Below are 12,091 nucleotides of genomic sequence, written 5' to 3'. Positions count from 1 at the left end.
TTATCCCCCTGAAGCTGAGACCAGGGCTTTTACCTCCACACCCAGTACACAGCACAGTGCCAGGCCTACAAGCAATTCTCAACAAGTGTTTGTTAAATGGATGAAAGATGAAGCAATGAATCAATGAATATCTTGAGTCCCCTCCTACCCCACTAAACCTCATCAACTTGGCCTGAGTGTCCTTTTAGAAGTGCTTTTAAAAAACGCAAATGTCCTTGGGCTGGTAGCATATAAAAGTTAATGAGTTATTTTAGACTTTAACTAGGTGATCAGGCAGAACAAGGGCACCAAAAAAAAAAAAAAAAAAGGTAAGAAAGGAAAGGAGTATGATGGCAAGGGTGGGGAGGGCAAATACATTTCCTTTTACATGCAAATAATACTGCCTCATATGCATATACAGTTTACAAAGAACTTTCACATACTTTATCTATGATGCCTGAATCCAGAAAGGCAGGTTGGATAAGCGTTATTAGCTACATTGTACATACAAGGCTTGGAAATATTTGTAACACTCAAAGGAAAAGGACAAGATACAAAAAATTATGTATAGACTGTGAACACAACTATGTAATAAAGAAGCAGATAGGGAAAAAAGGAAAGAAATACATCAGAATGCATTCATTCAATAGACTTATTAAATGTCTGCCATATTCTAGTCATCGTGCTAGGTGCTAGGCTTACAGTAGTGATCAAAAACACCTTGTCCCTCATGGAGGTTATAATTTGATGAAAAAGCGAACACTAATCAAATACTGATGCAGCAAAGGTAGGACTTGCAGCAATTATAAGTGCATCAAAGAGGTGGTACTTATCATGAGACTATAGACAAAACAGAGGGATCTTACATAAATATAGGCAGCTCAGCAAAGACTCCCTTGAGGAAATGATCTCTGAAGCACAAGGGAAAACTTAACTAGTCAAAGAAAGTCCCAGCAGAGGAAACATCATGAACAAGGGCCCCATGGTAAGAGAGGGACTGATGAGTAAGAGAATGGTGCAGTAGGGCAAAACTGGGAGAGGCTGGTGCCAGGTGGAGCTGAAAAAGGAAATAGGGGCCAGATGCTGCCCAAGATAGCCAGCCAGATGCAATGGGAGCCATTAGGCACACTTGAATTTTCAAAAGATTTCTCCAGAATGCATTGGGGGTAAGGGAGGAAGTGGGGGTAGGGATAGAGTCAATGGGGGAGGCCAGCTGGGAAGCTATTGTGGTAGTCCAAGCAGGAGTAGATGGTGGCTCAATAAATGGTGGTGGAGCGAATGGAGAAAAATGGATGATTTCGAGAGCTATGAGGCAAATTGCCAGGATGGGATAAGGGGAGGAAGAGGAGAGAAGCATCAGGATGACTTCTAGGTTTCTGGATATGAATGGAGGTGGTGCCATCACCTGAGATGGTGAGTGATAGAAGTTCATCAGGTTGGGGCCTGAAGACAGGGCCAATTCGGGGCAGGTTGAGTTTGAGGTGCCCTGTGACAGACAAAAGAGGGTGTCAAGTAGACAACAGAAAATAAGGGTAGGTCTGGCTGGAAATAAGCATTTGCAAGTCAACTATTTATTGGTGGTAATTTAAGCCTGTGTATGAATGAGACTGTGTGAGAGAAAGTTTAGGATGGGAAGAGGAGAAGGTCTAGGATGAGGCCTTAGGGAACCCAATATTTAGGGCCAAGTAGGGGATGTTGATTGCAAAGGAGACACAAGAAACCAGAGATGTAAAGAACAACTATGACATGCTATGGAAGCAATATATTTTTACAGTTACTTTTGTAATTGGGTGGAATTTTTTTTTTAAGATCCATCCATTTATTCTGGGGGAGGGGAGGGACAGAGGGAGAGGGAGAGAGAGAATTCCAGGAAGATTCCCTGCTGAGTACAGAGCCCAACAGGGGGCTCTATCCTACAACCCTGAGATCATGACCTGAGCCAAAATCAAGAGTCCAACATTTGACTGACTGAGACACCCAGGTGCCCCTATTTGGGTGAAAATTTTTATTCAAGAGGGGAAAAAAAACTTTCTATGGCTCCTTGACCTTAATTAACTTTCTGGATTTTGAAAAATAGTCCCTGAGGGCAAGAGGTGATATTCAAAATATTTAGCTAGTAGGACTTCAGAGTACCAACACTTGGATGGCAGCTGGAGAGGGAGGGGTCTCAGAGGCTCCTGTTAGGGAGCCCTCTGCCCAGCTTTAACCCTATGGTTGCTGGGTCATGAAGTGGAAAGAGGCTAGGTGGCAGGAGGACGTATTGTAACAGTAGTTATTTCATGATTGCTACTGATTATCAGCCCTGCCTAAGGGTCCTCACCAACTGGATCCCACCAGCTCCTTCCCCTGCTGTTCTCTGCCTGCTCATTGCCAACCCCCAAACTCTTTTTTCTAGCACAGCGGTTTATTCATCATTTCTTCCTTTTTTAAAAGTAATCTCTATGCTCAACATGGGGCTTGAACTCACGACCCCGAGATCAAGATCAGAACCCCAAAATCAAGAGTCACACACCCTAATGACTGAGCCAGCCAGGCACCCCCAGTCATCATTTCTTTTTTTTTTTTTTAAGATTTTTTATTTATTTATTTGATAGAGATAGAGACAGCCAGCGAGAGAGGGAACACAAGCAGGGGGAGTGGGAGAGGAAGAAGCAGGCTCCCAGCAGAGGAGCCTGATGTGGGGCTCGATCCCAGAGCACCGGGATCACGCCCTGAGCTAAAGGCAGACGTTTAACCGCTGTGCCACCCAGGCGCCCCAGCCCCCAGTCATCATTTCTTGAGACTGCCTTGCCTTTTCATGTCTTCATGATCTTCGCTCTGCCTAGAATGCCTTTCTCCTCCTGGTTTGGCAAATTCCTTTGCATCTTTATAGGCCCAGGTAAAATATCACCTCCTCTATAAAGTCTTCCCTGACTTAAGGCAGAATTAATTGCTTCCTCATCATTGTTCCAGGCACTTTATACATACTTTATTATAGCATTTATCACATTGAATTGTGGTCTTGGTTCTGTCTCCTTTGCAGAGTTGTGAGTTCCTTGAGGACTAGGACTATGTCCCATTCATCCTGTACCCCAGCATCTAAAATAATGCCTAGTGTCCAGGTACTTAATTGTCTTTAATTTGTTGAATGACTCTCAATGGGATTGCAAGGTCAGAAGGGGGCCTAGACCATCTTTTCTCCCAGTATGCTCTTTAAAACTCAGCAACAGTCCTGATACACACTACAACATCAATGAAACTGGAAAACATGACAAGTAAAAGAAGTCAGTCACAAAAGACCACATATTATATGGTTCCAGTTGTATGAAATGTCCAGTGTAGGCAAACCCATAGAGATAGAAAGTAGATTAGGGGATTGAGGGGATGGGGAGAAAAAGGGAGCGACAGCCAATGAGTATGGGGTTTCTTTTTGAGGTGGTAAAATGTTCTAGAATTGGTTGTGGTGATGGTTGCACACCTCTGTGAATATAAAATTCATTAAGTTGTTCACTTTAAGTGGATGAATTATATATGAATTATTTCTCAATTGTACTGTTTTTTTTAAAAACACCTCAGCAACTTCTCCCACTGTATCTGATTTAAACGGAAAGTTCAAATGTTTGCTGCTGGGGAGGAAGATGGACACGCTGGGAGTGAGCGTGGAGGGTAGGTGAGGTGTGTGGTTGTTGTGGGTGGATGGCATAAGTGGAAATCAAGTTGAGTCCTCGTGATAGAATGGGCCACAGATGGGGCGCCTGGGTGGCACAGTCGTTAAGCATCTGCCTTCAGCTCAGGGTGTGATCCCAGCGTTCTGGGATTGAGCCCCACATCAGGCTCCTCCGCTATGAGCCTGCTTCTTCCTCTCCCACTGCCCCTGGCTTGTGCTCCCTCTCTCGCTGGCTGTCGTTCTCTGTCAAATAAATAAATAAAATCTTAAAAAAAAAAAAAAAGAATGGGCCACAGAATATTTCAGAAGAAGGAGTTCTGGTGAAAACGGAAACCACTTCAATGAAATCAGGTTTCAGCAGAAAAGGATGAGGTTAGCTTGAGAAGAGTGAAATTTTACTTTGAAGCTGGTGACTGAGTATGGTCTCCTCACATGGCTTGGGAATCTTTAAAGAAGAAAGAGTTATAATATATAATATAGTATAATATATAATATAGTATAATATATAATATAATACATAATGTTTTATAAAATATCATATAGGCAGGGGTGGAAATTCTGATACACTTAGCCTAGAAACCCAGCATCTCCGAAGTAGGGAGCTTGAAAGGGGGCCTGTTCTCCTTTTCTCAGGTTGGGCCCTGCTGGGAGGTCAGTGCTGGGCCTGTGTCCTCTTGAAGCCAGCTGAACCCTGGCTCTGCCACTTACCAGATGTGATGCCTTGGGCAAATCACTCAATCTCCCTCTGTGCTTCCATTTTCTCAACTGTAAAATGGGGTAATGATAGCACCTTCCTCATAGGACTGTTGTGAGAATTAAATCAGATCACATATGAAGAACTTAACACAGTATCCATTACAGGGGACCTGGCTGGCTCAGTCAGTAGAGCATGTGACTCTTGACCTAGGGGTCATAATTTCAAGCCCCATGTTGGGCATTGAATTTACTTAGAAAACAAAACAAGAAAACAAAAACAAAACACAGTGCCCTGTACATAGTGAGGACTAGAAGAAGGCAGATCCCAAAGTGAGTGCCAGGTTAGTATCTAGAGACACGATTGCTGGAGAAGTTGCTGTTCCCTGGATAGCCTTGAGAGAAATTAGGAAAGAGGTAGCAACTGCTGGGAGGTCATGTGTCACAGTGCTGGGCCTGTGTCCTCTTGAAGCCAGCTGAACCCTGGCTCTGCCACTTACCAGATGTGATGCCTTGGGCAAATCACTCAATCTCCCTCTGTGCTTCCATTTTCTCAACTGTAAAATGGGGTAATGATAGCACCTTCCTCATAGGACTGTTGTGAGAATTAAATCAGATCACATATGAAGAACTTAACACAGTATCCATTACAGGGGACCTGGCTGGCTCAGTCAGTAGAGCATGTGACTCTTGACCTAGGGGTCATAATTTCAAGCCCCATGTTGGGCATTGAATTTACTTAGAAAACAAAACAAGAAAACAAAAACAAAACACAGTGCCCTGTACATAGTGAGGACTAGAAGAAGGCAGATCCCAAAGTGAGTGCCAGGTTAGTATCTAGAGACACGATTGCTGGAGAAGTTGCTGTTCCCTGGATAGCCTTGAGAGAAATTAGGAAAGAGGTAGCAACTGGTGCTGGTGGCTGGTGGTGGCTGGGGCTGCGGTGGTGGGGAGGCGGGGGTGTCAGGTCTGGGTGGTGGCTGGGAAATGGTCTGAAAAGAGTTAGCAGTGTCATTGCTCAACCCAGCCAGTGGGGCTCATACTTCCTGTTTTCAGTGTCTGTGAGCCCTGATGCTGGAACAGCTCATGTTGGAACAAGATCTTTCTTGGCCCCTGGGGGCGGGGGGGGGAACACAGAGGCTGAGAAGCAACTCAGCCTGGTCTGGGTCCCTTGGCTTCACATCATGCCTTTTCTTTCCTGGCAAGTTTCAGCTCCCACAAAACCCACTAATGCAATCCTGAGTAGAAGAGAGGAGGGGGCTCCCACTCGATTCTGTAAGAATTTACAGTTTTGTAATAACAGCCATCGTTTTTTGCCTTTACTAGGTGCCAGTATTTGTGAACTCATGTATCCTCATAACATTCCTAGGAGGTAGGTATTATTATCTCTTTTTTACAGATGGGGAAACTGGGGCACAGAGAGGTTATGAGTCTTTCCCAAGTCACATAGCTAGTGTCAGAGCCAAGATTCTAGTCCAGAAGACCCCACTCTATAATCCATGCACTGTATCACAATAAATAAGACAACATGCTAGATTATAGGGATTAAAAGCAGAATACTCTGGGCCCCTGCCCTCCGGGCGCACATGGTCTAGGGAGCCTCTGAACAGGAAGCCCAGAATTTGCACCCCCAAACTCCATTCCAAAAACTATTCATGCAGAGAACACATACTGACAATATCTTGGAATTACTTGGCCCTTCACATAATCTGGCCAGTTGTCCCTAAAGGATCTCAATCAGGAGTGCTTATCAGAAACACCCAAGGAACTTTTCTAAACTCACAAGCCCTGGCACCAGCCCTGAGCTGAATTACAATCTCTGTGGGTGGAACATCAGCATGTATATATTTTTAAAAATGTTCTCAGGTGATTTGGTTAAGAAACACTGCCAAAACCCATTAACATAGCTTGGAAACTCCAACATTTTGGCGTCCAGTTGTATCTCCCCACCTGCCTTCTTCTTCTTCTTCTTTTTTTTTTTAAGTGTTTATTTACTTGACAGAGAGAGAGAGCACAAGCAGGGGGAGCAACAGTGGGAGAGAGAGAAGCAGACTCCCCGCTGAGCAGGGAGCCCAATGCCAGGCTCGATCCCAGGACCCTGGGATCATGACTGGAGCCGAAGGCAGACGCTCGACCAACTGAGCCACGCAGGCGCCCCTCCCCACCTGCCTTCTACACCCCAGTTCTTCAGAAACTGATGTTTGGTTCAAAATGTGTGGTTACCTCCATTAGGATACCACCTAGCTTTAGATTCTGAGTCCCCTGATATTGGGGATAGCAGTGACTGGTCATGAGCTCCATTAACACACTGAGAAAACTTAGCACCAGTCCCTCACATGGATGTTGGGAAATTGTTTTCCGTTCCCTGAATGCCACACTCAAGCTGGGCTGGGTTTTGGATCAGCAGTTTTTACTCATGCAGGTATTCTCCTTGGTTGAGGTCAGCCCCAGGATTGTTATGGGCAGAGTGAACACAATATGGTGGGACTTATCCTATGAGGATCACTGTGTACAGCTGTACAAGATGTGCACTATACAAAGGCATCAGGCTAAGGAGGGAATTGACAGTTGATATGCAGTTTGCACACCAGACTGTACCTTATGTGCTATGGAGGACTTATTCTACAACTCTTCTAGCCTCTACTTTCCAAAGCCCCATTAAGTCCAGAGATTCAGCCCCTAAGAACTCTGGGGTAGATGCCACCATCATCATTTCCCACTTTTTATCCTCCCCAACTCCCTCCCATACAAGTACTAAGAAAGAACTAAAAGTCTTCAGAAAAATCACATTTTATTGACCTTTATTCAAAATTACAAAAATAGATATAAATAAAAATAGCAGAATATAATTATTAAATATTCAGTGTATAGGAGTGGTCCTCACCTCATCCAGTGAGGATTGGATAAACTCAGATGAAAGGTCAGAAGGGATAACTGGCCAAGAAAGAACATCTATTTAAAAGTGAAACTGAAAATTTAGTGCTGGTCACATGCCATGCCCCAGAATGATGCATTCATAGGCATGATCACATGAGAGACCCAAGAGGCCCTAGGAGTGACCCAGGACCTCTTCAGACAGACCCTTCTATGTGGCATCATAGTCCATTCAGTTTAGGGAAATATCTAGACTTGCAGTCAAACACAGGAACACCAGCTGTTACTCACACTGACACAGCCCGTGCACAAGTGTGCAAACATATACACACATATATAATATTTCCTGATACATTCATGGAATGTCAGAGCCCTTCCTTCAAGTCAGTGTCTCCACTCCCCAAGCCACTGTTCCACAGTGGCCAAGCTCCCTCAAGAGACCTCGATTCTGTTCTACTTCCTAGTTGAGAAAGTATTCATTTCCCAACAGTGGGCCTCATGAATGCCCGCTGTTGGGGGTGCTGGCTCTCTTTCTACCCATGCACAGGAAATGGCGTTTTTCACTCCAGGAGGCTTTCGTTCAGGAAAAGACAAACAACTGGTCAATAACCATCCTGGGTCAGGGCCATCCCTCCATCCTGGCCCCAGGGGATCTGGGCACTCAGCACCCAGGCCTGTATCTGAGGATCAAGCTATTGCTGCTCACCCTGGTGGGTGGCACAAGCAAAACCATCTTTGCAAGAGCCTGTCTTCCTCAGGTTCGTCCTTATACAGAGCTGATGCAGCCGGTCCTCCTGCAAAAACGACAGTCAGCATGGGAGTGGGTGGTACCCCTCTCTTCCCTTGGCTCCCTGGGGAGCCTCAGAGGGTTTGGCCATTTTGTTCCCCTGTGTGCCTGCTGATCCAAGTCAGGAATCTTGAGACCCTCGTGTAGACGCCTGGCTTGTCCTTCATGGCACATCCACTGCCCCAGCTCACAATTCCAGTCAGAGTCAGGCGGCCTTGGACAGAGCAAATCAGGGGGCCCCCGGAGTCTCCCTGTTAAGCCAAAGACACAGAAGGTGAGCCCTCGGAAAAGGGAGGAGGGGGCCATCTGATCCAATCACCCAGTCATGAGGGGGGGGGCGGAGAGAAGAGTTTCTTAGAATCAAAGTCCTTAGTGGCTCCCCATTTCCTACCATATCAAGTTTAAAATCCTCTGATTGGCTTTCAAAGCCCTGCCATCCACCACAACTCCATCTACATTCTCAGACCTTTTTCCTCCCTATCCTGGAATACACCATGTTCATTCTCATTTTTGTATCTTTCAACTGGAACGGTCTCCTTTCTTCCCTCCGCCTCCTCAAATTCCTCCAGTCACATTCTCTTTAAAGCCTTCCCTCTGTGACCACCTAATTAGTATTCACGCTCCCAAACATCTGATCATTTACAATCCATACCACACCCTGGGACTGAGTTGTATTGTTTTCTATTGTTTTCTTCTTTCTTATGGTTTTGTTCCCTTCCCTTCTCCAGTCTGAAGTGCTTAGCACAGAGCCAGGCTCCCGACAAATGTTTGGTAAACACACAAGGATTAATTTAAACTAAGACCTGAGCTCCTAATTCTGACTTTCTGGGGCTTTGGCTGGACAGAGGCTCCCCGAAGCTGGCAGGACAGGCCCAGGAGAGATTTGGGGGTGACAGGAAGAGAAGCTGGAACTCTCACCTGGCAGGAATCTGTTTCCCACTGCGGGTCAGCAGCACACAGCATTTTGGTGGTGACTTCGGAGCCATAGTAGTGGGGCTGCTGACACTCCTGGTATGAAACCAGCTTCACAACAGTCATTTTCAGCTGCTCTGGATAGAGGTAGTCAGCTGGACGGAGGAAACAAAGAGAAGTTTGCACTAAGGTGTGTCTGTCTAGCCTTCCTACTGGGACTCTCTGCCAAGGAGGGGACCAAACAGTGTCCCTACCAGGGAAAGCCTTTATTCTTTCCCACCCAAATCTGAGCCTTTACCCCATGTATAGCCCCTTACCCCCATCTATTTACCTTTATGGCACATAACTCCCTAAACAGTGCTCCCCACTCCATCCCTGGACCCATCTGCTACCTCCACAATGCTCCCATCTCTATCTCCACAGTCCTCTCTTGATCAAGTTGAGCTTACTTCCAGGTTACAACACTCCCCCAGGACCCTCTCAGCCAGCCCCAAATGTCACTTACTGGTATTCTCTTTTCCGAAGCCAGCGATCTCACAGCTTGTGCCAAAAAGAGCATCGCCATCTGATGGAGGCAGGCAGATGGTCTGTATGGACCTGGATGGCTGTGCACACTGGCCCGTGTTGGAGCGGATCTTCAGCAAGGCTGGGGGAAGAGGGAACCAGGAGAGGTCAGGGGGAAAGATCTCTACCTGGCCAGGTGGTCACCATCCCTCCCCTCCAAATGCTGAAGGACTGAATGTTTATCCCTAAATCATTTAGTGTCAGAGATCATCCTGGAGGGTCTGCTGGTAGCTTATTACCTGAAACAAGCCTCTCCTGTCCCATGCCCCAAGGGCTTTGTTCCAGCTGCTGACCTAGGGCTTGGCCAGCCAGGGCTGCTGTATACAGATGTATGGGTGGCTGAGGTAAATGGGCTAAATTCAGCCCAATGCTCTAAGTTCCAGATCCTGGGACAGGCAGAAGTTGTAGCCAACAAAAGAAGGGGCCTCCCAGCCTGTGTCCTATACTCATGGGGCCATTGCCCTCTAGGGGAGTCAAAATGCTTGGAAATTCAAAGACTCTGCGGAGGAGTAGGCCCCTCACATATATCTCTTTGCTATACAAAGCAGGATCTTCAGTTCCCCTACAACCTCAACCTCCCATTTGTGTCTCTTCTTGGACCCCTCTTCCTCTAACCATCATCATTATGGCAGATAAGGGTTTTCTACTCACCAATATCATTGTGGTGAGCCAGGCTGTCAGCATTATAGTCCTCATGCAAGATGAGCTTTTCCACTTCAAACATCACCTCCCCAGGTGTCTTGGAGTTCAGCTTTGACCGACCCAGGTAGACAATGTAGTCCTCCTTCTTCTGGTAGTTACTGTGGGAGGGGAGGCTTGTCAGATAGTCCGATCTCATGAGATCTTGTCACTTCCCCTCCACAGCGACCTCAGAGCATGACTTACCCCCAAGGCCATGGAGTGCATGGAAGGGGCCTAAGGGGGTAAATTTAAGTGGCATCCTTTGCTGGGAAGGAGAATGAGATGTGTTTGGGGTAAGGCAGGAGGGTCAGGGAGAAGAGACAGAGGACTTACATGAAGCAGTGTGTGGCGCTGGCCACCCAGCAAGGACTGATGAGGCTGCCACCACACTGGTAGGTGACAGAGCCTCCACGGTGCCTCCTATAGATGGCAGCAAACCAAGGCTGGTTCTCAATGGTGGTGAATTCTCCACCAATGATCTTAAAGCGAGGCCTCAGAGCCTTCTGGCCACACTGAAACTCTTTTTCCGAAGGAGAGAGGGGATTTTTTCCTGGAGAAGAAAGAGAAGGATGTCTCGGGGAGGCAAGTAAGATAGTGTCCCTCTCTTGTCCTCTAACCTCCCAGTTTTTCAAGGCCAGGCAGGCCTCCCTCCTCGACCCTCCTGTGATGGAATGAAGGGACATATGAAATTGTCCCCTTCCACCCTACTGTCACAAACAGGTCAGTGACACTCACCAAAAGAGCATTCTTGCACCATGCACTCCCGGACAAGCTGCTTTAGGCCAACCTGCACATAGCACCATGGCCTTCTCTGGTTGTCTGGGTTCCTGGGAACACAGAGGGAGAGGGTGTCATTCCAACCCAGAATGCATCTCCTTCCCCTCCAGGGAAAACTCAGCCAGAGGCCTTGCTTTTCTCATGCTATGGACAGCACTCTGGAAACACGGGGGATGGTAACAAGTGTTTCTGTGGGGCCATGAGAAGGTTTTTGCTGCCTCCACCTCACCTGCAGTACTTGTGTTTGCCCAGGCCCAGCTGAAGGGCATCAGGTCTGAGGGCATGGTACTGTTTCAGAAGAACAGTGGGAGAGTTCCAGGCCAGGCAGTTCCGGCCGTTGATATCGGTGTTGGCTTTCCCTCGGTAAGAGTGACCATTCCCCTCATAGCAGGTTTTCGATGTATCTAGGGAAGAATGTGAGGATGAGAGATATTAGAAAGAAGAGGAAATTCAGACAGGTATTTTAGAGATCCTGTCAGTCCTCACATGATTTCAGGCCTGGCAGAAAACACTAGAAAGGGTCTCCTTCCATCCCCATCCCACATTTGTGCAGCCAGAGATTCATGAAACAGTATGTGTTTGTGTTTGACTGTGTGTCTCACACAGGGATGAAGATGTCCCCCGCTCCACATCCAGCTCCTAACTCTCGCCTGCTCTTGTACCCCGCCCATCTCTCCCTGCCCCCAAATCTCTGGTGCCCCCTCCTCCCCAGTTAGAGTCAGGATCCCCATACCTATCTCACAGTGTTCCCCTTGGAATTTCTTTGGGCAGCTGCATCGATGAATGTTGGAGAAGTACTTGTAGGACACACATGTTCCTCCATTCAGACAACCACAGTTTGCTGGAGATCACAAAGGTGGAATGGTAAGCAAGGAGCCTGGGAGGAGGCAAGGGGGAGCCAGCCCTGCAGCAGGGTCAGGGAGGGGCTGCCCCCTGAGGCTTTTCCAAGAGGGCTGTACAGTCAGATATTGTGCAATGGGTGGATACTCACATGCACTAGACACTGGATGAAGTTCATGGCTGCCCTGGAAGAGATGGAGGGGAGGGGAAAGTTTATCAAAGGTCTCATGCTCCTGGAACTCAAGGCCAGGTGGTGTGGACGACAAACTGGCCCCAATCCCAAATCTCACCCTTTCCTCCGGCTCCCCCTCTCTTCACCTTGTTCATATCTAACTAGG

General features: G+C 47.1%; 1 protein-coding gene across 1 annotated transcript in view; it reads right to left on the bottom strand.

Moving 5' to 3' along the window:
* Window positions 1-7,094: 7,094 nt before the first annotated feature.
* The window catches only part of PLAU (plasminogen activator, urokinase), a 6,447-nt gene continuing 1,450 nt past the window's right edge, over window positions 7,095-12,091 (bottom strand). The window contains exons 3-11 of the mRNA XM_002920410.4: window positions 11,905-11,938; window positions 11,647-11,754; window positions 11,143-11,317; window positions 10,872-10,963; window positions 10,470-10,686; window positions 10,107-10,255; window positions 9,397-9,537; window positions 8,898-9,046; window positions 7,095-8,230 (exon numbers count right to left, since the gene is read on the bottom strand). Of these exons, the coding sequence (XP_002920456.1) occupies window positions 8,054-8,230; window positions 8,898-9,046; window positions 9,397-9,537; window positions 10,107-10,255; window positions 10,470-10,686; window positions 10,872-10,963; window positions 11,143-11,317; window positions 11,647-11,754; window positions 11,905-11,938 (1,242 nt within the window). The 3' untranslated portion in view covers window positions 7,095-8,053. The remainder of the gene's footprint in view (window positions 8,231-8,897; window positions 9,047-9,396; window positions 9,538-10,106; window positions 10,256-10,469; window positions 10,687-10,871; window positions 10,964-11,142; window positions 11,318-11,646; window positions 11,755-11,904; window positions 11,939-12,091) is intronic.

Source organism: Ailuropoda melanoleuca, chromosome 6 (assembly GCF_002007445.2).
Source record: "Ailuropoda melanoleuca isolate Jingjing chromosome 6, ASM200744v2, whole genome shotgun sequence".
Classification (NCBI taxonomy): Eukaryota; Metazoa; Chordata; class Mammalia; order Carnivora; family Ursidae; genus Ailuropoda; species Ailuropoda melanoleuca.
This window is presented reverse-complemented; position numbering and strand designations above follow the sequence as displayed.